Source organism: Aulonocara stuartgranti, assembly GCF_965226115.1.
Source record: "Aulonocara stuartgranti genome assembly, chromosome: 9".
NCBI lineage: Eukaryota > Metazoa > Chordata > Actinopteri > Cichliformes > Cichlidae > Aulonocara > Aulonocara stuartgranti.
Genome location: NC_138960.1, coordinates 5,590,975 through 5,615,963, shown reverse-complemented (window position 1 = coordinate 5,615,963; position 24,989 = coordinate 5,590,975). Strand labels below are relative to the sequence as shown.

General features: G+C 42.9%; 1 protein-coding gene across 6 annotated transcripts in view; it reads right to left on the bottom strand.

The window, feature by feature from the left end:
* The window catches only part of hecw1a (HECT, C2 and WW domain containing E3 ubiquitin protein ligase 1a), a 99,538-nt gene that overhangs the window by 24,097 nt on the left and 50,452 nt on the right, over window positions 1-24,989 (bottom strand). For 5 of the 6 annotated variants that reach the window (XM_082547589.1, XM_082547588.1, XM_082547591.1 and 2 more), the window contains 5 exons: window positions 12,424-12,566; window positions 12,009-12,109; window positions 10,234-11,195; window positions 9,190-9,760; window positions 4,145-4,243 (listed from right to left, as the gene is read on the bottom strand). In XM_082547589.1, the coding sequence (XP_082403715.1) occupies window positions 4,145-4,243; window positions 9,190-9,760; window positions 10,234-11,195; window positions 12,009-12,109; window positions 12,424-12,566 (1,876 nt within the window). The remainder of the gene's footprint in view (window positions 1-4,144; window positions 4,244-9,189; window positions 9,761-10,233; window positions 11,196-12,008; window positions 12,110-12,423; window positions 12,567-24,989) is intronic. The other variant, XM_082547593.1, reaches the window with a different exon arrangement.

Below are 24,989 nucleotides of genomic sequence, written 5' to 3'. Positions count from 1 at the left end.
ACTGCAGATTCCAAAATCATCCGAGCTAACAGGTATACAAGTTACTGGGAGGTGCAGCAACTTCAGAGAACCAAATGGTCAGAAACAACCAGGAAACCGCCATGACACAGGAACGAAACTGCCTGAACAACCAGTGTCATGGAAACAAAGATATTATTATCATTATTGATGGAGATGGTTCCGGTAAGAAACCTTACATCCAAATACAGCACACTGACAATTTGAACAAAACCTCCAGCTGACCACATAGACAAAGGAAAATCCTTCTGGAAGACATTTTTAATCTATGATGAGATTAAAAGTATTTCGGGGTCTTGTTCACAAGTGACTGGAGAAGGGAGCGGGAGATCAACAGACGGAATGGTGCTGCGGCTGCAGTGATGCAGACGCTGCACCGGTCTGTTGTGGTGAAGAGAGAGCTGAGTGTAAAAGTGAAGCTCTCAATTTACCGGTCGATCTACGCCCCTCCCCTCACTTATGGTCACGAGCTGTGGGTAGTGAGTGAAAGAACGAGATGGCGGATCGGCAGAAATTAGCTTCCTCCGAAGGGTGGGTGGCCTCTCCCTTAGAGATAGGGTGAGGAATTCAGCCATCCAGGAGGGGCTCAGAGTAAAGCCACTGCTCCTCCACATCGAATGGAGGCAGTTGAGGTGGTTCGGGCATCTGACAAGGATTCCTCCTGGGTGAGTGTTCCGGGCATGTCCCACCAGGAGGAGGCCCCGGGGCAGACCCAGGACACGCTGGACAGATTACATCTCTCGGCTAGCCTGTGAACGCCTTGGTGTTCCCCCGACAAGCTGGAGGAGGTGGCCAGAGGGAGGTCTGGGCTTCTCTGCTTAGTCTACTGACCCCGCGACCTGGCCCAGATAGGCGGAAGAAGATGGATGGATGGATGGATGGATGGATGGATGGATGAGACAAATGTTGAGTGCTTTAGTTGCCAGAGGTTTGTTTGGAGGAGTAAAGGTAAGGCTTTCAATCCTAAGAAAACTGCCAGCTGGTGCAATAAATATAAAATGAATCAAACCAAAAAAAAAACATTCAAAGAAATAAGCCAAACCCTTGACAGCAATGTCTAAGATGAGTAAGGTGTAATGGTGTGAGGTCCTTTCTGACATGACAAATGACAGATGATGAGATAGCAAATGTCTTCAGTTTGTTATATATAAATATTAAATGCTATTACCACATAGTCCTAACTATATCGAAGGCAAACTTTATTAAGCACTCAGTAGTACTTTTAGGACTACAAGAAACTACTACTACCCAACTTCTAGTCCATATTACCTGAAAGATGATTCCCTTAAAACCAAACACATGTAGAGAAGAGGTTCAGTTCTGAGTGAGGCTTTGGAGTAAACACCAGCTATTAGAATCAACCTGTCAATCAAAGCTGTCATACCTCAAAGTCTTAACAACATTCAAATGAATGAGTTAAAAAAAACACAGCTTGTAGTAAGAGGAACGCTTGATATATAGATTTTGGTATTTTGTAAGAACCATGTTTATTTTTGCTTTAAAAGTGGGCATTTTAACACAGGTTTATGTGGACTCACTTGCCTTTGAAGCCAACCTTAAGTGGCAATTACAGAAACTGCATCTTTGGGCAGTTCTAGGTTTGCTTCATTTTTTTTTGCCCTGGAGGCTGCTGCTTGTTGTTAAATGTAGCTATTCGGTCGTTAAGTGATGACGTGAGTGAATCCTACTTCCGGGCCTAAAGTAGTCTGCGTTTAATATGGCTTTTGTGTTGTTAACATGTTTTGTATTTTCTTCTATTTGATCTCAAAAAGCTCCTAAAACAGTCAGTGATCACTGTTGATCTCCCTCGGCTTTTATTACCACTAATCATTTATTTAAGCTCAGTTTTTAACACCTTAGGATGTAGCTACAGCCCAGCCCATGCAGCAGTATATGAATGACTAACCTCGTATTGTGGATGGATTATCTCAGTTGTTCTCCTGGCTGAAGTTTGGTCCTTTTACAGCATCCTGCCATGCGATTACATTTGTTCCTGACCACCGAGAACACTCACGTTAACTTTTAACTGTAGCTCAGGTGGCAGAGCAGGTCAGCCACTAATCAGAAGGTCGGTGGTTCGATCCCAGGCTGCATCCTGGCTGCATGCCAAATATCCTTGGGCAAGATACTAACCCCATGTTTGCCTACTGGTGGTGGTCAGAGGGCCCGGTGGCGCCTGTGTCCGGCAGCCTCGCCTCTGTCAGTGCGCCCCAGGGCAGCTGTGGCTACAATGTAGCTTGCTATTGCCAGTGTGTGAATGTGTGTGTGAATGGGTGAATGACTGAATGTAGTGTAAAGCGCTTTGGGGTCCTATGGACTAGATAAGCGCTATACAAATGCAGGCCATTTACCATTACCATTTTATCGAGTGGAAAAAAAGTTAGCTTGTTTATATTATGCTAACATAGCTGTGTCGCTAGCACATCATTATATACCAGCTAGCCCAACTTCAGTAACCCTACAAACGTCACTGCTGTTTAGTTTTCTGTCTTCATTTATGCTGGAAGTGATAGCAGAGCTGTACGTTTTAATTTGTTTCCAAAACCCCGCAGTCAGGACATGCTATGTTGTATTTAGATAGAAGCTAGTGAGCTAACTTCCTGCTAACTTCTAACTCCGTTAAATGTCATAAATTCCGTTTTCATGGATGCCTGGATGTTAAACTCAATTGTTACACCTGGTAGAGCAGAACACTGATCATTTTATTAAAGATGAAAGACTTTAGACAGTTTTTCAACTCTCAGTAATGCCATAGTGATCGTTTGATATATGGACCTGCAGCGGAGTTTAGACCCAGACACGGCTAGTGACGTCAGACTTAACGCCCGGATAGACAGCAGTATCAGTCTTGTAGTGCCACATCCGGGATTTGTTTAGCCCTTTAATAGCGATAATGTGAACGTGTCGGACTAGTACCACTGCAGCTTTCCTCAGCTCTGTCTAACTGCTTTGGGAGTAGGAGGAAGATGAAGAATGCTCCCAAAGGACGAAAAACCCCTGTGTTGTTTTTCATGACTGCTCTGCCTGCCCACGCGCACAAACACTCTTGAGCAGCCTTTATTAGCTGTCCTGACTGTGTTTAGGGAATTAGTATCTCTAATCTAGGTAACAGTCTTGTTCTATTCTGGGCTCTAGGTGGTCTGGATCAGATTTTAGTGATCGAATAATGTCACTCACCTGTTCTCTTCAAAAGAAAAGATATATTATAAACATAGTACTTGACTGTATGTGTTGTAAGACCACTACATCCAGCCTGTCTGCAGAAAGCTTCTTGAATCCACATACTAAACATCAAGAAGGAATTAATATTGAAACTAGAGTGTGGCTTTTATGAATTACAAAATGAAATACTTTTAACTCATGGTCATATCTGATTTTCAAAGATAAAAGATTCTGTGAGCTCTGTGAGCAGTGCACAGATGAGCAGGACGTCATGACAACTGATTGGAAGTCAAGTGTGGTCCAAAAAGAGTCTACAGCACTGGAAAAACCAATGGCGCAAATTGCAAATTTGACATTATTATAGTCCTCAGGAAAACATTCCCAAACAATCCTTATTACTAATTACTCCTCACATTTTTTGTAGGCTTTCAGTTCACTCCATATTTACATGCTGGTTTTTTCTGGCTTGTAGGGATATTTATCAGACCAAGCAGAATGGATGGATGAATGAAACAAAAAAGGTTTGTGATGCTGTAAGCACAAAAACATTACAATTGGAAAAAACTCAGCAGCAGTTTCTCTTTTACAAATACAGTACTTTTACAGTACTGTGTGAGAAAAATAGTGCTTGCAGGGGAAACAGTGATTGGGGACTCTCAGTGATGATGTAACGGCTCGGTTGAGTTTAGGCTTTCTGACAGCCTATCAGTATAGGCCAGCGAGCCATCCAACAATCCTACTCAGAGTAAATCTCCAACCATGTACCATGAAGCAGAGAGCAGTATGAAGCTGTATGTTCAAAGCTCGATGAGTACGTAAGGAGAGACGAGACAATGATAAGAAACACAGAGGAGAAGGAATGTATTTGGAAAGCAAATAAATGTGGCGGCATGCACACACAGCACAAACACTCAGAGTGTTAGCATGAGACTCCAGAGTAAGACTGGGAGCTGTTGGTTCTTACTTGGAGGTAAGGCTTGGTCAGTGGCAGCAGGAAAATGGTTTAGGTCATGGCTGGGTCGCAGGACTGGAAGATGGCCAACAGGAGGGGAGAAGCTTGAGCCTACAGGACATTAGAGAAACAGCACGGGGTGAATTACCATAGGGCCAAGGATATTCTGTACCAACTATAAGACTGGGAATAAACTGGACTTTGCCCACATAGATGTGGAATCCCCATGTGTTGTTAGTTAGATATGTGAACACTGAGGCTGTAGACAGACATGCCCAATGTTTCATATATAGATGTCATAGAGTTAATGACATGTAATGTTAGCATATATTTGGCTAATGCTACTGTAACTGTTTATCAAATCAATAAGGTTAAAGAAAAATCAGTGAAAGCTGAAATACCAATGTGTCAGTTTACCAATGAAAGGTTAAAAAAGAATATTTATTCTCAACAATTTTAATAACAAATTCATTTTGTTTTCGAATCAGAACATTTCCTGTTGTTAAATTTGAGAACCTGATACTTGTCTTTATCTTGCTAGTTTTACATTAGCTTAATATACAGTTGGGGTCATAAAGGTGCTTATACTGATGAGCATGAATGTCATGTTAATTTTGGGTTTTAATAATAGGAAGGTGAAATGACTGTGCAGCATAGGTCTTTAGCAACTCAAGAATTGGGTGTAAATAAATCTGTACAAGTTGCATCTCAAAACAAGCTCCTGGCATAATTCTCACTGGATATTTGACCATTCGTCTTGGCAGAATTGATACTGTTTATTTAAATTGGTTTCTTGCCTGGCATGAACTGAGCACAAATTTTCAAATGTTATGAGTATTGGTCAGTAAATGCTGTCAAATAAATCCTTTTGCTGGCAAAGAGAAACTACCAACAGTGTCCCAAATTACCATGACATTCATGTTGCAGTTATGTCAACTTCTGAGATTATAATCTAAATCATTTTTATTTATAATGAAATTGGTAGACAAGAGTATCTAAAAAATGAAAATATTTCTTGGAACATCTTTCATGCCCTGCAGACACATAAACAAATCATGCCCATCTGCCAACCACATTCCTTTAATCTCTTTTTGAACTACTCTACCACCAGCACCAATAACAAGAGCTAGAAGTTAGTCTTTCAGCTAATTGCCCCACCAACAATAAACGCTGTCTCCATTTACATATATATATAGTTACTATTACTTGCAGACTGTTTTGAAATAGTCTCTAACAGCTTTTCCATCAGCTAGTAAAATGGTAAAATGGTGAGTGAGTATGTGGTCTGGATGAAGGAAAATGTGTGTTAATGCGAAGTGCAAACAGACATAGCATGCTTTGAGATGGGATTGTGATAGGATTAGCTGGAGTCAGCCTGAGGGAAATGTAATCCATAAAATGCTATCACATTAATGAGCAAGCTTTCCTTCCACTAAAAAAGAAACATTGATCACCAAGGAGAAGCACTGATGCTCAGGCATCAAATGTCTTTAACATGAGTACACACTGGCTGTACATACATTGCAAAACACAGAAACATCACTGTTGAGGTAGGACTGTGACGGAAGGCCATGATATGCATCACTGTGTGTAACTCGTTAATTGAGATTTGCCGCATTAATGCAGTTATGGCGTTAACGTCACTTTAACGAGATTAACGCTGACAGCACTAATATATATATTAAAAAAGAGAGGTGAGATGATTTAAGGCTTCAGTGCTTGGGCTTTAGGGTGGAGATGGCCAATGTCTATCATTACCTCTTGTAAAATATAGTTGGAAGGCAAAGCTGGACGGATCACCTTTGCCTTAAAGGTTCTCATAGGCTGAGATTATAGAAAGCTCCAATTACAGGCTATAAAGTTTCTATAGTGGAAAAACAGATTTTAATAATAAAACTAGTCTAAAGTTCCAAAAGCACACAAGTTAAAGTAAACCAGGAGAATCCGAAACAACATTCTGGCACCTTCAATTAATAAGTAATCAAATCGAGCAGTTCAATAAAGACAGAGGAACATTTCTTCCTGCTGATGTTCATGCTGGTAGATGGCAGTAAAGTTTTAATCATGGAAATTCACCACAGAGGTGACTAGCATTACAGAAGTGAGTGAGCACATATGAAGTAATGTTTATAATTGCTTCAAAAATCTCAACAAATACCACAAAACACAAACTTTTTGTGCAGTTTGGAACACAATATGCTTGGGAGTTAAAGGTACAGAGGCTGGATTTCCCAGAAGTTAAAGTGTGCCAAGGACAGTAATCAGTGATCAGATGTAAGAGAGAGAGAACGAGGAGAAAGATTAGAAATTTTCAAAGTTAAGGACTGGCATAGTTAAAATTGTTTTTCAAATCTTTAAAAATATGAAAAAACAAATTTAAGTAATATAATTTTGTTATTGAAAGGTTAAATGAGAATACATGACAGTTTAATGTAGTTTATTGCCAGTTAAAAGCATTAGTTTGAAGTGTGGTAATAAAGTTAACAGTAATGTACTACAATGGACTTGTCAAAGCAGCCTGTGGTGCTCATGGTCAATGTTAAATCAAGGGTAGCAGACATAAATTTGAATTCAAGCTGATCTGTCTGCTTAAATGTTATAGAATTCAGTTACACCCACAAAGACCAGCAAACCTAAGAGCAGCAGCACAGTTCAGCTTATCCCCATATGTAAGGAAAATACCTAAATCTGCTGGAGCTTACAAAGCAGATTTTATGTCTTATTTCAAAGTTGTTGTTTTCCCGCCATTCTGTACTGCTGCACTGGATATTAGTGTTCCTCCACCTGCCAAATTCCATTTTAACCCCTGTATAGGCTTGCAGTGTTCCTCTCCATCACATCCAGTTTCAAAATATCAACATGGCCTTACAATAACATGGCATCACAAACTACCAGGGGATACTACAGTGGCGACTTCAATCTTTTATGTGGTCCTATGGTTCAATGACCCAACAATCCATGATGGGGACCTTGCAGGTAAAACTAACATTGGCCCTGCATGGGCTAAACCGCAAAAGGGTAAAACTGCTGTGGGAGCCACATGGGCTAGCCTACAAGGGGTCCACATGGTTTTTGAAGCTGGACTGCCTCCAATTGGGGCCAAAACGGGATACCTGTGGGTTTGCTTTGCCCACACAGCCCCACAGTTCACCCACAGATAGCTGCTGTGGACGCGCAGGGGCATGATTGTTGTGGATGTGGTTATTCTAAAAGTGTGATAGAAAGTAAGAGCCTGTGAATGACACATGGTTCATTTACTCACCTGCCTGTCCTTTTCCAAAGAGTTACCAAGGACAACTGTCCAGATGGTTCGGGGTAACAAACCATCTGTTATAACAGGTAAGCAGTCCAACACACACCCACAAGGCCAACACAAACTTGGTCCAAGAATAAATGGCAAATGGACTTATGTTTAAATATTGCTTGTCTGCCCAATTTAAGCACTCAAATCACAAATACTACAGCCTCATTCATCCAGTCACACACACAATGAATGCTCTATCCTAAGCTGCCCGACACATTGGCATGCAGACCGAAGGAGCTAGGGATCAAACCTTATGATTAGCTAGTTACAGTCACTCTAATAGAGGCAACCGAGGAAACTCCACTCTTGTCACAGCACTACTCATTCACTTTCTTGTTTATTTGGTCTTCTGCTCAGTTTCCATCATGCTAGCGGAGGCTGAACACCCACACACAAAATCTTCCCATATATGTTTTTGTAGATCATTCACACAAACTCGACACAGCACCCACACTTGACAGAAATTCAGATCTGGATGGAGAAACCCATGGTTTCATCAAGCTCTGAAAATTGCATAAATAACCAAGTACTGGTCCAAGTCTTAAAAACCCAAACACACTTAAAGGTTTCCCATAATCACACAACCAAATTAAATATCAGAGAAGTGATAAAAGCAGATTCAAGCCAAGAGCATTCAAATCCAAAATGGGGGGAAAAACAATCTTTGTGTGCAAGAATATAATCGTAACAAGCAGGAAGAAGAAAACTAGACAGCTATCGAACTCTGCAGAGGGTTTGAAAACATTTTAGTAAAAGGAAGTCTTACAGGGTTCTGCAAAACTGTGTGTGTATCCAGCTTTCACTCTCTACAGGCAACGTCATGTAAAAAATACAAATATACAAAAATGACCAACATAGTAAAAAAAATCCAGTCAAACACAGTCAATCAGTTTATACTTAAATATATACGTTTACAGCTTATACTTAAATAATTTGTCACTTCAGAATTTTCCTTTCTGAGGAAGTAAAGTGAGGCCATTAACAAGCAGAGCCTGAATCTCCCAGAAGGTAAACAGAAGCCTTCGGTGAAAACCTGGTAGATAAAAAGTTACATTAAATTGGCTAAAACGAATATTAGTAGGAACATGTATTCATTTGGGCTTCACTTGAACATTGAGGCACCGCTCCATGAAAACAACCCCCCCCCAATGACAACTATGACCCCCAGAAGAACAATGCTTCATGAACATGACACGGCTGAACCTAAGCTGCTGAGCTGACTGAACCTCTGCACACGAGCCTGAGACAATCCACAGAGACCCATCTCAACACTCACAGATCTCAAATGATTCTCTCCATCATTCCACACGCTCAACAGGACATCCCCTGGATTTCCACTTCCCCATATGTCAGAGCTTTTTTGGAGCCATGGGAGGGACCCACACACCAGTGTTAGAACAGCTAAAAGTCATCGTACTGACTAAAGAAGGAGAAGAAACATAAAAACATCCAGTTGAGTGTCTTGGAAATTAATCATTGTGGGTTCAATTTCATTCTAGAAATGGCCAAACAACAAAAAAGAAAGTCAATTTTCTCCTCATGCCAGACAATGAGACAAGAAAGCTTTAGAGAAGCGTGAGCTAGCGTATTTGTCTCTATAAGAATAGGCCAACATAGTAGGCATTGGGGGAAAAGCTTCACTTTATATATGGCCGGTAAGGCAACTTCCTGCGAAGCTGAATGTGTTGCTTGCCTAGTGTTCTAGTCTAATTTGAAAGCTGGAGGTGAAAGAGTTATTCTGAGACAATCTCACCGATGCTGTTCTGATCACTGGGCCCCGCCACAGCTGGATCCCCCTGCTCTCCGCTCCTGGTCTCCTTCCATCTGCCCGTCCTCCTCTCTGCCCCGCCCTGCTCTTCTCCGTCAGGGCCGTGATTTCCATCAGGTACTGACTCAAAGGCGCTCTCCTCATCTTCCTCTTCCTGGGAGGAGAACACAGTGCTGCTGGAGAGCCGGTTACTCTCCACCGAAGACAGGCGGGTGTGGCTGCAAAACCGCCCCCTCCCCTCATAGCCGGAGTTGCTGTAGCATGATGTGCTGTAACAGGAGGTGCTGTAGCACGAGGTGCTGTAGCAGGAGGTGTCACAAAACTCGCACTCGCTTTCACCTGGAGCTCTGTGGGCGCTGCCGCCAGCCCTCCTTCCTCCTCCATTGCTGGAATCCCCCTCCTCGCTTTCTGGACAGGAAGGGGAGATCCTCCTGACTGCTGTGTGGCCTCCTCCAAATCCTTCACCTTCCAGAAGTTGATTCAGCTCAGAGAGGCGCTCAATGGAGAGGCTGCGGGGCAGCGAGCGCCGACAGCAGGGGCCCGGACACCCCAGAACCTGCACGAGTTTAAAGACACAGATCTTTTATTACTCTTCAGCAGAGGTGAATCAGAGTGAATGAGTGGGTTAGCCCTTCAGTATGTTAAGTGCAGAATGAGAACAGGATTTATGCTGCCACAGCTTTCTAAAATAAATCATGCATCGTGTGAGCAATCCCAGCACATCAGCTGATCTCAGTGCTACCGGGCAATTCCCTGTCTCATAAACAGCACGCTATTCAAATTCAGTTGGAACAATTTAATTTGGATCATTTTGGTTTATAGCTAACACTAAACCAAAGAGACAGTATGAGCACAGAAGATCGAGAAAAGCTAGCTTACATGCTATATGTGCTAAACAGGTGTACTGCCAACACTTCTTGGGGGAACTCCAGCTTAAGAAGCTCCACTGCATACACCACATAGTAAGAATGACTCCACAACATCTTCTGTTTGTTAGCAAGTGTCTAACCAGCCCATTACTGCCCCTACCTGAGAGGGTGACTGTGATGTATCCTCTTCTTCATCATCCTCCTGCCCCTCCTGCTCTTTGGAGGTTTTATGTGTTGGTGATGTGCTGTTTGTCTCCACAGTGCTGTCTGTATTCACTCCTTCCCCACTTTGCTCTTCCTCCTGGCTGGGCGGTCTGTGCTGGGCCGAGGGAAGACTGTGAAGGAGGTGGTGAATCCGGATGTAGTGGGATCGTGGCGTCTCAGGCTCGCCACAGGCCGAGGCAATCACCGTCTCCAGCTCTGACACCGGGAGGGAGCAGGGGCGGGTTTTACGGCGTGAATGAGCATTGGAGTTGTAGTTCGACAAGAGAGACTGGCAGGAGCAGGGGGCACAGCTTCTTTCCCCTCCCTCTCCAACCTCCTGCGGGGCCCCTTCAGCTGGGCCTACAGGAGCCTCCTGGGGTGCAGTGTTTTCCTCGGGGGGAGCCTCCACAGCAGTGGCCTCATCGAGAGTCATTTCTGCTACGGCACAGTCAGAGTGTGGCTCTGACTGTGCTTCATCCACAGCCTCTCTTCCTTCTGCTGTAACCTCCTCCTCGGCTTGGGCTGCAGTCTCCTCTCCCTGCTCCACATCTCCTTTCTCCTGCTGCCCCTCCTCTCCTCCCTCCTGCTGCTGCTCACCAGATTCTCCCTCCGCCTGCTCCACCTGAGGCTCAGGAGTCAAGGGTTCCTCTCTCACCGTGGTCTCCTCTTCCACACTTCCTTGCTCCTCCTGTGACGTCGCTTCACCCTGCTCCTTCTCAGCGGGTTGGACCTCCTTGGGTGCGGAGGCTGCTTCAGGTAAAGTCTCAGGGTCAGGAGGAGCATCCAAGGGAAGATCAGGCATGTCAGGGCCCACGCTCAGTGTGTCATCATCGGGAGCATCAGCAGCATGGTTGACATCTGCTGCGTGTCCACCCTCAGGACAGGCCGCCTCTATGACTAAGGAAACCTCCTCATCGTCTAAGAAAGAAAGGTACACGCTTTCATCACTGTTTCATAAGTTTCATTTTCAAGTTGCTGCCTTCAAACTGAGCTTTGTCTTCAGTGTGCAGTGACTTAAGTGAAATCACAAATTTTTCAGAGAAATACTGGGTGTGTGGCCTCTGAGAGCAAAGATTTACCTGCTAATTAGAGACTAAACTTTGAGCTGCTGGTGCCTTTTGCAGTATTTTTTACTGAATCATCTGACAAATAACACGACAGACCGTGCGGTACAGCTAATGTTCTTTAACTTCCTAGAACCTGGCGTCCACATATGTGAACATCACATTTTGGGTTATTTAGACCAAAATACTCAATTTTGCTCTACAAGGGCCTGATATGCACTTATGAGGACATTATACTGCTACTGTTCTATCGAACTGTTTTAAACGAATATCCTCATCTGGTAATTGTTTGTTTTTATATTCATCAGGACCCAATCAGCCCAAATATCAAAGAGAAATTAAAAATACATGCCTGTAACTGAAGTGTCACCACACAGTGCAAAAGTTGCTATAGTACGGTTAAACATAATTTAGTTAGCCAACAGTGGAACATTTGATGGATGTTACTTTAACATTAACCGCCGGTATAAGTTCCATTTGAAGGCAGCAACTGGGTACAATGGTTGTGCCATTACATTAGTAGCAGTTTAAAATCTTATATTATAAAATGTATTATGGAGATAAAATAAATCTTGCAGCATATCCAAGTCCTTTTCAGTCTCTTACATAATCTACAGCTACTAATTCAAGGTGTCCATACTACTACATAGCATTAAGCCTGGTGTACCTGGGTGAATGGAGGAGGTCAGCTCAAAGCGGAACTGCAGCTGGCCACAGACATGATCTGTAGGCAACCTGCGACCTAAGGAATAACTTACTACTCGATCCCTGGGGACAACACAGAGACAGGCGACAGTTAGAAAGGGTATGTAAATGAGAGAGAAGGGAGAAACTCGGTAAAAACATACAGTAAAAAAAAAGTAAAAATAACATAGTAGCTAAAATCAGACTGTTACATGGCTTTTAAAGCAGCTATAACCACCCACATCATTTACCTCACAGACAGCCTGTGTGGGCCAGTTTATGTAGGAGAACTTTTACAGCTCTACAGATTGAACCATTGAACACAAGCAAACCCCTGAGCTGATGACAGCCATGCTGCATTTATTTAAACAGGGAAAATCCTCATAAATGTGTTTTACCCGATGGCATGTTTTTCCAGCAGTCTCTGGACCGGGACCGAGAGCTTCCCCAGGAAACGCTTGATGATTGGTCTGCTCTTGGCAAACTTATCCTTCACCTCAATCTCCAGGACATCAGTGGGTAGGGACACAAAGTTAAACCTCTGGAGAAACAACAGAGGACAGAGCAATTTCTTGTTGGATGTGTGATATGTAACACAGGCAATCATTTACAGCATTCAGCATTTAAAGCACTAACAGGAATTACTATAAAAAAGGAAAAAAAGCAGGCAAAAAACTTGATCATCCAAATTTGGCAAACAAGAATATATTATTAAATGAGATGTCCATATTCTGTAGACTGACTTGGGTCTGAGTGTTGAATCTAAACCAGCACCGTTTTGTGCTTAAATGTGCCAATTCTTGAATTCTTTGCTCGCACTTACTCAAACTGCCCTAATCCATACACCTAAAACCAACACATATCTGGCAACCCTTGAAGAGACCAGACCAGAGTCAGTGCCAGCACATCAATCCTCATGACTCACCAAGATAACTGTGAAAACTTGTTGGGTTTTTATATTTGCTATTCAAACATAGCATGAGTAAATGGAGTGCCTGCAGAATGAAGGGTATGAGCAGAACACCAACAACCGTATACGTACCCCCAACGTATATCATTTATGCATGTGACACAACAGCAACAACTTCATTATTTATTTATAAAATACAAACTGCGTTCTGCCACATTTCACACAGGCGAGACTGATTCAAACTAAAGTCACTTTTTGCATTTGTAATTAAATATTATAGTTATTGGAATTAAGCAATACAATCATCTTTATGGTTGCACAACTACTATACTAAGAAACTATGATTACATTTTGATATTGTTAGAATAAACTAATGAATGAAATGAACTAACAGTGGTAATAAAGTGTTTCTACTTGTATGCTATTTTAAGTTCTCCCCAGGTTACTAAAAACGACTTATCTCAAATGAATACTGGAGACGTGATTGTTAGAGTTCAAATTTCTGCAAATATGTGGGAGGGTTAAAGTGCTCCCTCTTCAGCAGATAATCATTAAAAGAAACTCTGCACATACAGTAAGGCTCAGGAATCACAACCATGTAACTCGTCCTGGATTAAAACATTTCCTGGTAGCTTAGCGTGCCTAATTTGGGGTTTATTTTTCTTCCTCAGTGTTATTTGTACTTTATTTATTTGAGAGAATCCAATTCCCCATCTTTCTCTTTTGGGGTTCTGATGACTGTCCAAGCTTCTTATACACTGCTTGGAGAGTCCAAATCCTCCAAAGCTTTTTATTCACTCTTACCAAGATAGATTTTAGAGGGAAATACTGATTGCAGCTTAAAGCTCTTTGAGACAAGCTTCAGAATTTCTGGCACCAAAAACGTTAAATGCTTAAATTAGTACTGGCACAAACCTGTTAGTTGGTTTTTATCAAAGAACAAAACAACAACAACAAACCCATGATGGGACTTCCCTTCTGCATTTATACATTTTATTCAAATGTCAATACAAAGACCTCTTTTCCTTGTCTCTGTCTTCACCTGCATTTCAGAGTTCTTGTAAATCCTGTCTTATGTCCGCGTCTTCATTTAAGGTTAACACTCCTTGAAATTATTATGATGTGGAAGTAATGGGCATCAACAGGCACATTAAAACCACCAGCCTAATATTGTCCTGAGGCTTTGCCCTGTTGGGGAATGCACATAGGACCTCTGGGTGATCACAGTGGTGTCTGGCACTGGGGCTTTATCATTTGGATGCTGTGGAATGGGGCATCAGCCTTGTTCTGATGATATACTTCATCAGGATCTGGGTGTTTTGAAGATGAGGCAGATGATCTTTGTTGAGTCCCTCAAGCAATTCATAAGCAGTTATTGCAGTGTGGAAAGTGCATTGTGTACCTAGGGCCTGTCATTGCAAAGAGAATGGTCTTAGTCTAATACTAAGGAATTAGGGCTGGGCTATATCACACTGTTCACGGTAATACTGGTATAATGTTGGGCAACGACAAGAAAATGAAATATCGCAATAGAATATGGGTAAAACACGCATGCGCACTGCCTTTGTTTTCATATGCACATGGTGGAAAAAGCATGGTGGCGACGCAGAATGAGAAGGGCGAAAGCGGATCGTTGAATGAAACGGATGAACCAGAACTGGTTAGTAAAAATGCTGCAGCTTCAGTGGTGTGGAACTGGTTTAGCTTTCGTCCCTCAGATACACAACAAAGCACTATTTTTGGTAGCACATGCTAGCGGGCCGTCGTTATTACCGTGTTTTTTGGAAAATACGGCACACTTAAAATCAATCCTTTGATTTTTCTGACCATCGACAGAGCCCCTTATAATCCCGTGTGCCTTATGTATGAACTCTGGTTGTGTTTACTGACCTCGAAACTATTTTATGTGCACGGCGCTCGAAAATCTGTCAAATGTTTTAGTACGACTTTGCTGAGCTACGAAGCCGCACCGCTTGATGGCTTGTCGGAGCATTACGGCTATCGTAGGCAGGAGCCTCGCGGAGTGATACATACTGTGTATTCTGCCCCTCGGTTGTTACTTTGTTGGGTTTCCCAATAGTGGGCAGTATTACCCCTTCAGTTTGTGGCTTCTTCTTTGGTTATTTGGTGTGCACTACACTGCCCCCTTTGGTGATGTGTTGTAAACAGCAGGCAAAGTTCACACAGGCAGTGTGAGAAAATGCATGGAGCAGAAAACAAGCTGCACAACTTTAAGCTCAGTTTACATCGTTGGGGAGTTTGTTGAGCCATAATCTGTAAGTAAGCAATGTCTAACTTCACTTTCTGTAAGATTTGTTACTTTCATGTTACTTAAAAGGTTATTTGAACGTATAAGGAAAGATGTTAGTGATGAATGTAAAGTAGGGCTGAACGATTATGGAAAATAATCTAATTGCGATTTTTTGCCCCAATATTGCGATTGCGATGCGATATGCGATTATTTTTTAAGGTCTTTGTCTTCTGTATTATTAAACAAAGACAAGCAATACATCATATAGTATGGCCAATACTATATTACATTAATTTTAAACTGTTCTTTCCTGGAAGACAGACCTCTGTTATGATGACATGAGGTGATGCATGAATTGATGACTGACATTTTTATTTAACTTCTTCAATCACAACAGTATATTTGAACATACACAATAGTTTATTTTTAGTTTACAAACATCTGAGCATAAAGTGCTGACAAGGAACCCTGGTGTAAACATTAAAATGAAAGTCAGTACAATGTGCAGATTGCAGAAATATACATAAACAAAATCAGTGGCTTTACCACACTCAGTTTTTCGACATCTGTGAACTACTAGACAGTCATTCAATTAAAAAATAATATTAAATAAATAAAACTAATAAATAAAAAATACACACATCTTACTGATCTCTGCAGTCAGTAACATTACACATAAAGTGCAAACATAATAGCAATTGTATAAACACACACACAAACACGCCTTTAAAGTTTAAAGGCGTGAAATTGGACGGTCTAGTTCTGATTAGCGTCACCGCTGTCTCGGTGGAGTTTAATAAACTCGGCCGTCTGCTTCTTGCTATCTAAAATATAACCAGACACTGGTGTAAATTCTCGACTGTCTCATACTTCTGTTTAATAAGTTTTCTGTTTGACGTTTAGTCAGCTGTGTGAAAACCAAGGAGGAACCCACCCGGGGGATTAATAAAGTTTTATTTTATCTAATCTAATAACTTTAATCTCAGCCAAACCGATTTACTCACGAACAAACAAAACACTGAAAAAAGCCCAACAATAACATTTTTAGGTTGTCTAAGTGACTTATATATTACGTTTAACCCGAGCAGCGAAACTCCGCGGTGATCTGAAAATGATGTGCCGGGAGTTGTGCCGTTCTCGGCCGCATCAGTAACCCTCGAGCTCCCGGCTAGCTGTCGAGCTGGTGGGTAGCAGACGCCTCTGAAAACGTCGAAGCACTTTTGCAAATATGGGATATCTTGATAAACCGAGCAGATATTTGATGTTTACACAACTACTTTCTCGCCTGAAAATATGTTAAAAGTTTATTTTGTGACCCAGAAAGATTAGTATGAGTAATTTTAAAACTTAGTAGCGGCCGCCATTGCTGGAAACTGGAGTTTGGCTGGGCCGCGCTATGAATTCTGGGATATGGTAGTAATTTGGACAGCCTTCGGCGCGTCGCTGTGACGTAATCGGTCTACAAATGCGGCCTCAGGAGGATGCAGCCCATGAATTTGGACATGTCCAGAGTATAATCGCAGCCTTTGCGGTTAGAAAATTGCACTTGATCATGTCGCGATATTATCGCAAATGCGATATATCGTTCAGCCCTAATGTAAAGCATAAGGAAAGCTATGTTGCTAACTTCTGTTTTGTTTACAAAATATGTTGATACTGATGCTTATGTATTATTTTACTGTATGTTCACAGTCTTACAAATTAAAAGAGGAAAAAACGGTCCGTTAAAGACACAAAGACAAAGCGATGTGTCCTGTCGTTCCTGGAACCATCTCCTCTTATGTTAAGCTCGCTGCATAGGGTGAATAGCCATACATTCACCTGAGGGCAGCAGAGTAAGAAGATTATCTACCTATCAAGCACCCAAGATGTCTCAGCCTGAAGCGTCACCGCCTCTCTCCCAGATGGTGGTCCGGTCAGAGTGCCACTCACGCTCTTCACGCTCTTCACGTCGTTCATCGGCCAGTCAAGCTGCAGCCCGAGCCAGAGCAGAAGCAGAAGCCGCCCGCACTAGAGCACAGTACGCCAAACGCCAGATCGACATGGAGGTTGAGAAGGCATGCATCGAGGCAACACTAAACGCTCTAAAGAAGGAGGGTGAGGCTGAAGCAGCGCTCGCCGCAGCTCATGTCCTGGAAGCGGCAGCCGATGAGGAGCATGACGCCGTTGACCTCACAGAACAAGGAGTCTCCTCTAAAACACCTCCTTCCATCAGACGCGCTCAAGATTATGTGAACGCTCACTTCGCTAACCGCAGCTTGGTAGTTAATGAAGACGGAAAGCCTGATACAGGACAACTGGTTGGTAATAACAACGCTCAGCATCTACGACAGAGTCAACCACCAGTTGCCTCCTCTCCAGGTGAACATCTCACTGATTTTGTAGATCAGGAGCAACCAAAGTCCCCTCCTATAAACAGAAAAACTGACATTGCAACCCAGCCTAAACCTTCATTGCCTCCAAAGACTGAACTCTCAGATTTCACAGCCTATCTAGCACGCCGTGATCTGCTGACAGCGGGATTCAAGGTTTTTGACAACCGTCCTGAGTCTTACTTGTCCTGGAAGTCCATTTTCCGCAACGCCATAGAAGGCCTCAACCTCAAGTTCAGCGAAGAGCTTGACCTTCTCACCAAGTGGCTCAGCGGGGAGTCACTACAACATGCGCTGAGGATCAGGGCGGTCCATGTGAACAACCCACACGCAGGTCTTCAACGTTTGTGGCAACGTCTGGACAAAAGTTTTGGTTCTCCAGAGGTAGTCGAAGCAGCACTTTTCCAACGCTTACAGTCTTTTCCAAAAATATCTAATAAGGACACTCACTTATTGCAGGAGCTTGCAGATCTCCTGTTGGAGTTAGAATATGCACAAAGTGAAAATTATCTACCCGGCCTTAGCTTTCTGGACACCCCAAGGGGGATAAACCCGATAGTGGAAAAGCTCCCCTACGGACTCCAGGAGTCCTGGGTGAAACAGGGGACAAAATACAAAAGGGACAACGGTGCAGTTTACCCACCTTTCTCATATTTTGTTCAGTTTATAAATGATTATGCAGAAATGAAAACAGATCCTAGCTTTATGTTACAAAGTTCAAACATAGTAGCTCCAAAACCTGATAAGCCATTGTTGAAACCAACTAAATACAGAGGTGCGGTTGCAGTGAACAGAACAGATATTAGTCAAACAAATGTCACAGCTCGAACGTCAGTTCTCAACCCAGACAGACAATGTCCTATTCACCACAAGCCCCATTCACTTGCTAAATGCAGGGGTTTTAGGTCAAAAACACTAGATGAAAGGAAAAGCATCCTCAAAGAACATGCTATTTGTTATAAGTGTTGTTCTTCCACAGGTCACCGAGCTAACGATTGCAAAGCCATTATCCAATGCTCAGAATGTAATAGTGACGCTCATGTGTCTGCCATGCATGCTGGTCCACCTCTGTGGGCAACCAAGGACTCTAACCTCCTGCCTCAAAGCCACGGCGGGGAGTCTGATCCTTCAAGCCCTGTAACCACAACTGCTTGCACAGAGGTGTGTGGCCCACGTCTAAAAGGCAAATCCTGCTCTAAGATTTGTTTAGTCGACGTGTATTCCCGCACAAATCCTGAAGAGAAAAAGAGGATGTACGCCATGTTGGATGATCAAAGCAACTCATCCTTAGCCAGGTCTGCTTTCTTCGACATGTTTAATGTAAAAGGCGCTATGCTCCCATACACCATGAAAACATGTGCAGGTTTGTCAGAGGCTGGAGGACGCAGAGCAACTAATTTCATTATTCAGGATGTAAATGGGGAAGTGTCCATGGTGCTGCCCACACTAACAGAATGTGATCACATTCCAGATAATAGAGATGAGATACCCACCAAGGAGGCTGTGTCGGCTCACCCTCATCTACACGCACTCGCTTCACAGATCCCTCCTCTGGACCCAGCCGCGGACATTCTCCTCCTCTTGGGCCGGGACATCATCCAAGCTCACAAGGTTCGCAGTCAGGTAAATGGTCCAAACAGTGCACCTTATGCCCAACACCTCGATCTGGGATGGGTGGTTGTAGGCGATGTCTGCCTCTCAGGTGCCCACAAACCCACAGTAAACTCTTTCAAGACAGACATTCTGAATAACGGGCGCCCTACCTCCCTTAGCCCCTGTGCAAGCAAAATCTATATAAAAGACAAATACACAGAAAGCTGTCCTAAATTCGAGAAGACACAAGCAGAAGTAGGCAGACACATTTTCCAGCAAACAGCAGATGATGACAAAACGGCTCTTTCAGTAGAAGATGCATTATTCCTGGAAATTATGCACAGAGACTTTACTAAAGATGAGGCGAACAATTGGGTAGCTCCACTCCCATTCCGCTCCCCCAGACAGCGTTTACCCAACAATAGGGACCAAGCCCTCAGTCGCTTAATGACGCTCCGCAAAACACTGAAAAAGAAACCTGAAATGAAAGAACATTACATTGAGTTTTTAGACAAAACTTTCAGTAAGGACCACGCTGAACCAGCTCCAGCTTTAGCTCCAGAACAAGAATGCTGGTATCTTCCTAGTTTTGGCATTTATCACCCTCAGAAGCCAGGAAAAATTAGGGTGGTTTTTGATTCAAGTGCGCAATACAACAATGTTTCTCTCAATGATGTGCTACTAAAAGGGCCAGATCTCAATAATACTCTTGTGGGAGTTCTGATGCGTTTCAGGTCTGACCCATACACAGTCATGGCCGACGTGGAGCAAATGTTTTACAATTTTGTTGTCAGAGAAGACCACCGCAACTACCTTCGCTTCTTGTGGTTCAAAAACCATGATCTGGATGGAGAAGTACAGGAATTCAGGATGAGAGTCCACGTGTTCGGGAACTGCCCCTCCCCATCAGTGGCCATTTATGGACTGAAACGAACAGCGATGGAGGGAGAAAAAGAACACGGCAATGATGTAAGAGAGTTCATTGAACGCCACTTTTATGTGGATGATGGACTAAAATCATTTCCTTCCACTGATGAGGCCATCAACATTCTCTGTGGGGCTCAGAAGATGCTGGCTCAGTGTAACATACGCCTACATAAAATCTCATCCAACTGTCCTACCATCACAAACGCTTTTCCAAGTGAGGACCTTGCAGCTGACATGCAGGGCCTTGACCTTGGGCAGACACCCATGCAAAGAAGCTTGGGCTTGGGCTGGAACCTGTCTACAGACTTGTTCAGGTTCCAAATAACCGTCAATGAGAAGCCCTTTACCAAGCGTGGAGCATTGTCAGTCGTTAATAGTGTGTATGACCCACTCGGCTTTGCTGTCCCTGTCATTGTAGAGGGCAGGGTCATACTCAGAGACATTTCCACTGACATTTGTGAATGGGACACTGAACTCCCTAAAGACAAATTACAACAGTGGCAACAGTGGAAACACTCCCTCAAACATCTACAACAACTTGAGATTCCCAGAATGTTCACCTCAATACCACTCTCTGCAGCAGTAACTAAGGAAATCCATGTTTTCTGCGATGCCTCTACCAAGGCAGTGGCCGCTGTTGCCTACCTTAAACTCACAGACAGAGATGGTCATAATGAGGTGGGCTTCCTTCTCGGCAAGGCACGGCTTGCCCCAAGACCAGACATCACCATACCCAGACTTGAGCTCTGTGCAGCGGTCCTGGCTGTCGAGGTGGCAGAGTTGGTCGTGGACGAGCTGGACGTCGCAGTTGATCAGGTGAGCTTCTATTCAGACTCCAAAGTAGTCCTTGGTTACATCTTCAACACAAAGAGGCGTTTTTACATCTACGTGCAGAACAGAGTGGAACGCATCAGGCGATCCACACAAGCTCACCAGTGGCATTATGTGCCCACTCACTTAAATCCGGCTGATCATGCCACGCGCGCATTACCTGCTGAGCAGCTTTCTACCTCCACATGGCTCAGTGGACCTGCTTTTCTTACCAAGTCAGAAATAGGTCAATCTCAGGCAGAGTCGTTTGATCTTGTAGACCCAGAGACTGACAACGAACTGCGTCATGAGGTAACTACTTGTGTTACCACTCTTGCAAAGGATGTTCTCAGTAGTGCCAGATTCGAAAGGTTTTCTAGTTGGAATGTACTACTGAAGGCTATATCTAGACTCCGACACATTGTTCAGTCCTTTAAGCAGAACATAGAAGGCACCTGTCAGGGCTGGCACAGCTGTAGTGAGCATTTAACCGAAAAGCAGCTCGATCAAGCTAAGATCATTATCATTCGCACTGTCCAAAGAGAAATCTATGCAGAAGACATAAGACAGCTTGAAAAGAGTATGCCCCTCAAAAGTTCAAGCCCACTTAGCAAACTGAACCCATTTCTTGACACAAATGGAATCCTCAGAGTGGGTGGGAGACTAAGACGAGCACAGTTGACTTCGGATGAAACAAATCCTATCCTCATCCCTGCCAAACACCACCTTGCCCAGCTCATTATAAGACACTTCCATGTGAAAGTATGCCATCAGGGCAGACATTTTACTGAAGGAGCAGTCAGAGCTGCAGGCTTTTGGATTGTGGGAGGAAAAAGAGCAATAAGCAAAATGATATTCAGCTGCGTGACATGTCGAAAACTAAGAGGCAGACAGCAGGAACAGATTATGGCTGAGCTACCAGAGGATAGGCTGTCCACTGACCCTCCGTTCACACATGTAGGGCTTGATGTGTTCGGGCCCTGGTCTGTCACTGTCAGAAAAACGCGTGGTGGGCAAGCGGATGCAAAGCGATGGGCAGTCATATTTACGTGCATGAGTACACGGGCCATTCACATTGAAGTTATAGAATCAATGGACACGTCATCATTCATCAATGCCCTGCGTCGTTTTTTTGCCATCAGAGGTGCAGTCAAACTTCTTAGGTCCGATTGTGGGACAAATTTTGTGGGTGCCTGCAAAGAGCTGCAAATAGACAAACAGGGCTGCTACAACAGCAAACTAAACAGCTTTCTTGAAGACTCTGGCTGCAAATGGCTATTCAACCCCCCACATGCGTCGCATATGGCTGGCTCCTGGGAGCGAATGATTGGGGTCACGCGCAAAATCCTTGATGCAATGCTCCTAGAACACAGGAATGCAAAGCTTACCCATGAAATACTAGTGACCTTAATGGCTGAAGTCACTGCAATAGTGAATGCTCGTCCGTTAACAGCAGTTTCTGCAGATCCAAATAACCCAGTCATCCTTACCCCAGCCATGCTGCTCACGCAAAAGGTTACGACCCCACCAATCCCACCAGGTCAGTTTGGAAACAGTGATCTGTTCAAAGCTCAATGGAGGCGCGTACAATACCTCGCTGATGTCTTCTGGAGACGATGGAAAAAAGAATACATCTCAGGACTTCAGGACCGCCGCAAATGGAAAACAGTAAAGCCTAACCTACAAACAGGAGATGTTGTTCTTTTAAGAGAGACACTCGAACATAGGAACAACTGGCCACTTGGACTTATCACCAAAACCTTTCCCAGTGAGGATGGGCTTGTAAGGAAGATAGAGGTGAGGATTTTCCGCAAGGGTGAAAACAAGTGCTACATAAGGCCTATAAGTGAGGTTGTGCTATTGGTGTCTAAGGATTGTACTTAGAAGCAGAAGCTTTGTTTCATTGTATGTCACTTGCCTTTTACATGTTAGTTGAGGGTGACATTCCATGGATGTCAGGCGGGGAGTATTCTGCCCCTCGGTTGTTACTTTGTTGGGTTTCTTTGGCTGGCGCATTTCTCAGGTTTCCCAATAGTGGGCAGTATTACCCCTTCAGTTTGTGGCTTCTTCTTTGGTTATTTGGTGTGCACTACACTGCCCCCTTTGGTGATGTGTTGTAAACAGCAGGCAAAGTTCACACAGGCAGTGTGAGAAAATGCATGGAGCAGAAAACAAGCTGCACAACTTTAAGCTCAGTTTACATCGTTGGGGAGTTTGTTGAGCCATAATCTGTAAGTAAGCAATGTCTAACTTCACTTTCTGTAAGATTTGTTACTTTCATGTTACTTAAAAGGTTATTTGAACGTATAAGGAAAGATGTTAGTGATGAATGTAAAGCATAAGGAAAGCTATGTTGCTAACTTCTGTTTTGTTTACAAAATATGTTGATACTGATGCTTACGTATTATTTTACTGTATGTTCACAGTCTTACAAATTAAAAGAGGAAAAAACGGTCCGTTAAAGACACAAAGACAAAGCGATGTGTCCTGTCGTTCCTGGAACCATCTCCTCTTATGTTAAGCTCGCTGCATAGGGTGAATAGCCATACATTCACCTGAGGGCAGCAGACTGCGCTTCAACATAATATTACCGTATTGTGTGTGTATAACCTCTTTTAAGTTTTGTGGATATTATACCTGGTTGTGCTGAGGATATGTCGGCCAGTTTCCACTGGAAATGCCCTTTGGTTAAACTGTCAGTGAGGAATTTGCATTTGCACTGTTACATTTGTATATAACTTTAATGCACATAAAAAACAGCTGCTTGTTTAAGTGAAAATACATTGATGTTTTTTGGGGTTTTTTTGCACTAATAAAGTTGTGGAGTTGTAAAGTAATTTGTCTAATGTCAATTATATCGTCAGTTATATCGTTATTGCAAATTTTCAGATGTATATCGTCATAAATATTTTTGGTCATATCGCCCTGCTCCAGTAGGAACCAAGGATTTCCAATAACAACCTGCATTATGACGAAGTAATCAGTGTTCTTTACCTCATCTGTTAGTGGTCTTAATGTTTTAGCTGATATATGTTGCTCTGCCTTCAGTGTTTGATGCTTCAGACAGTATTCGGACTAACTTCAGCCTCCTCACTCTTTAAAGTAGGATAATTTGCAGCTGAGGCTCTGATGCAAGGAGCTCCAAAAACACCCTTTTTTGGGTGTAATAGGCTTGTTTGAAGCCTTTATTCTGAGAGTATTTCTAATGTTTACTTCATGATGGTCATGATGAAGTATAAAGAAACTGCAGCTAACTCTTTATATACTGGTGAGTAGAAACATTTCGTCTTTAATATGCTTTTGACCTTGCTCACGCCAGAATAACAACTCTGACTCTTTGAAGCGTGGACTCAGGCATCAGTGCATTAGCAGCACTTCTATTCTGCAAGCTGAGACGTGCAGCCATCATGGAACCCATTTGTTCCAGTACTTCTCCACTGATGGTCTCAAGTGTCTTTATACAGCAGTTATGAGCTAATCAACATTATTTTCTTCATCTGTAAGTGGTCGAAATGTTTCTTCTTTAGTGTCAGATTAGTCAACAAACTCATTAATATGATGCTTAAAATTGAATTCCTAAGACTTCACTGTGTAAATCTAAATGCCTAATTTCCTATACAATAGATGCCCACATGAATAATTCCTGTGAAAACCTTGTAGAACAGGTCTTTCTGCAACCATACTATTAATACAAAGGAGCCTGCTGCAGTGAGGGACTTCTGAATTAGGAAAACCTTCGTTTTTGCCAACAGCCCAATTCCATAGGTTCTTAATGTCAGTCTAAAGTATGGATTGCCCTGAAGCCGCCTCATCAAAGGTATCAGAACATCAAAGGAAGATTCTGGTGGTATACACAACAACTAAACCTGTCATTAAAAGTACCTTTCCTTTTTAAATTAAACTTAAAGACTCCTTCTGTAACATAGAACAGTAACATAACGATATTTCTTTGGATTCTGAAATGTTTGTGCTTAAGTAAGACCAGCACTGGCTTTAGTAATTATTTTAGCATTTCTGTCCCTACAGGTAATATTTCGACAAAATGTAACCCCAAGGTTAACTATCCTTAGCTATGTGTACTTTTCTGAGGGATCATTTAAA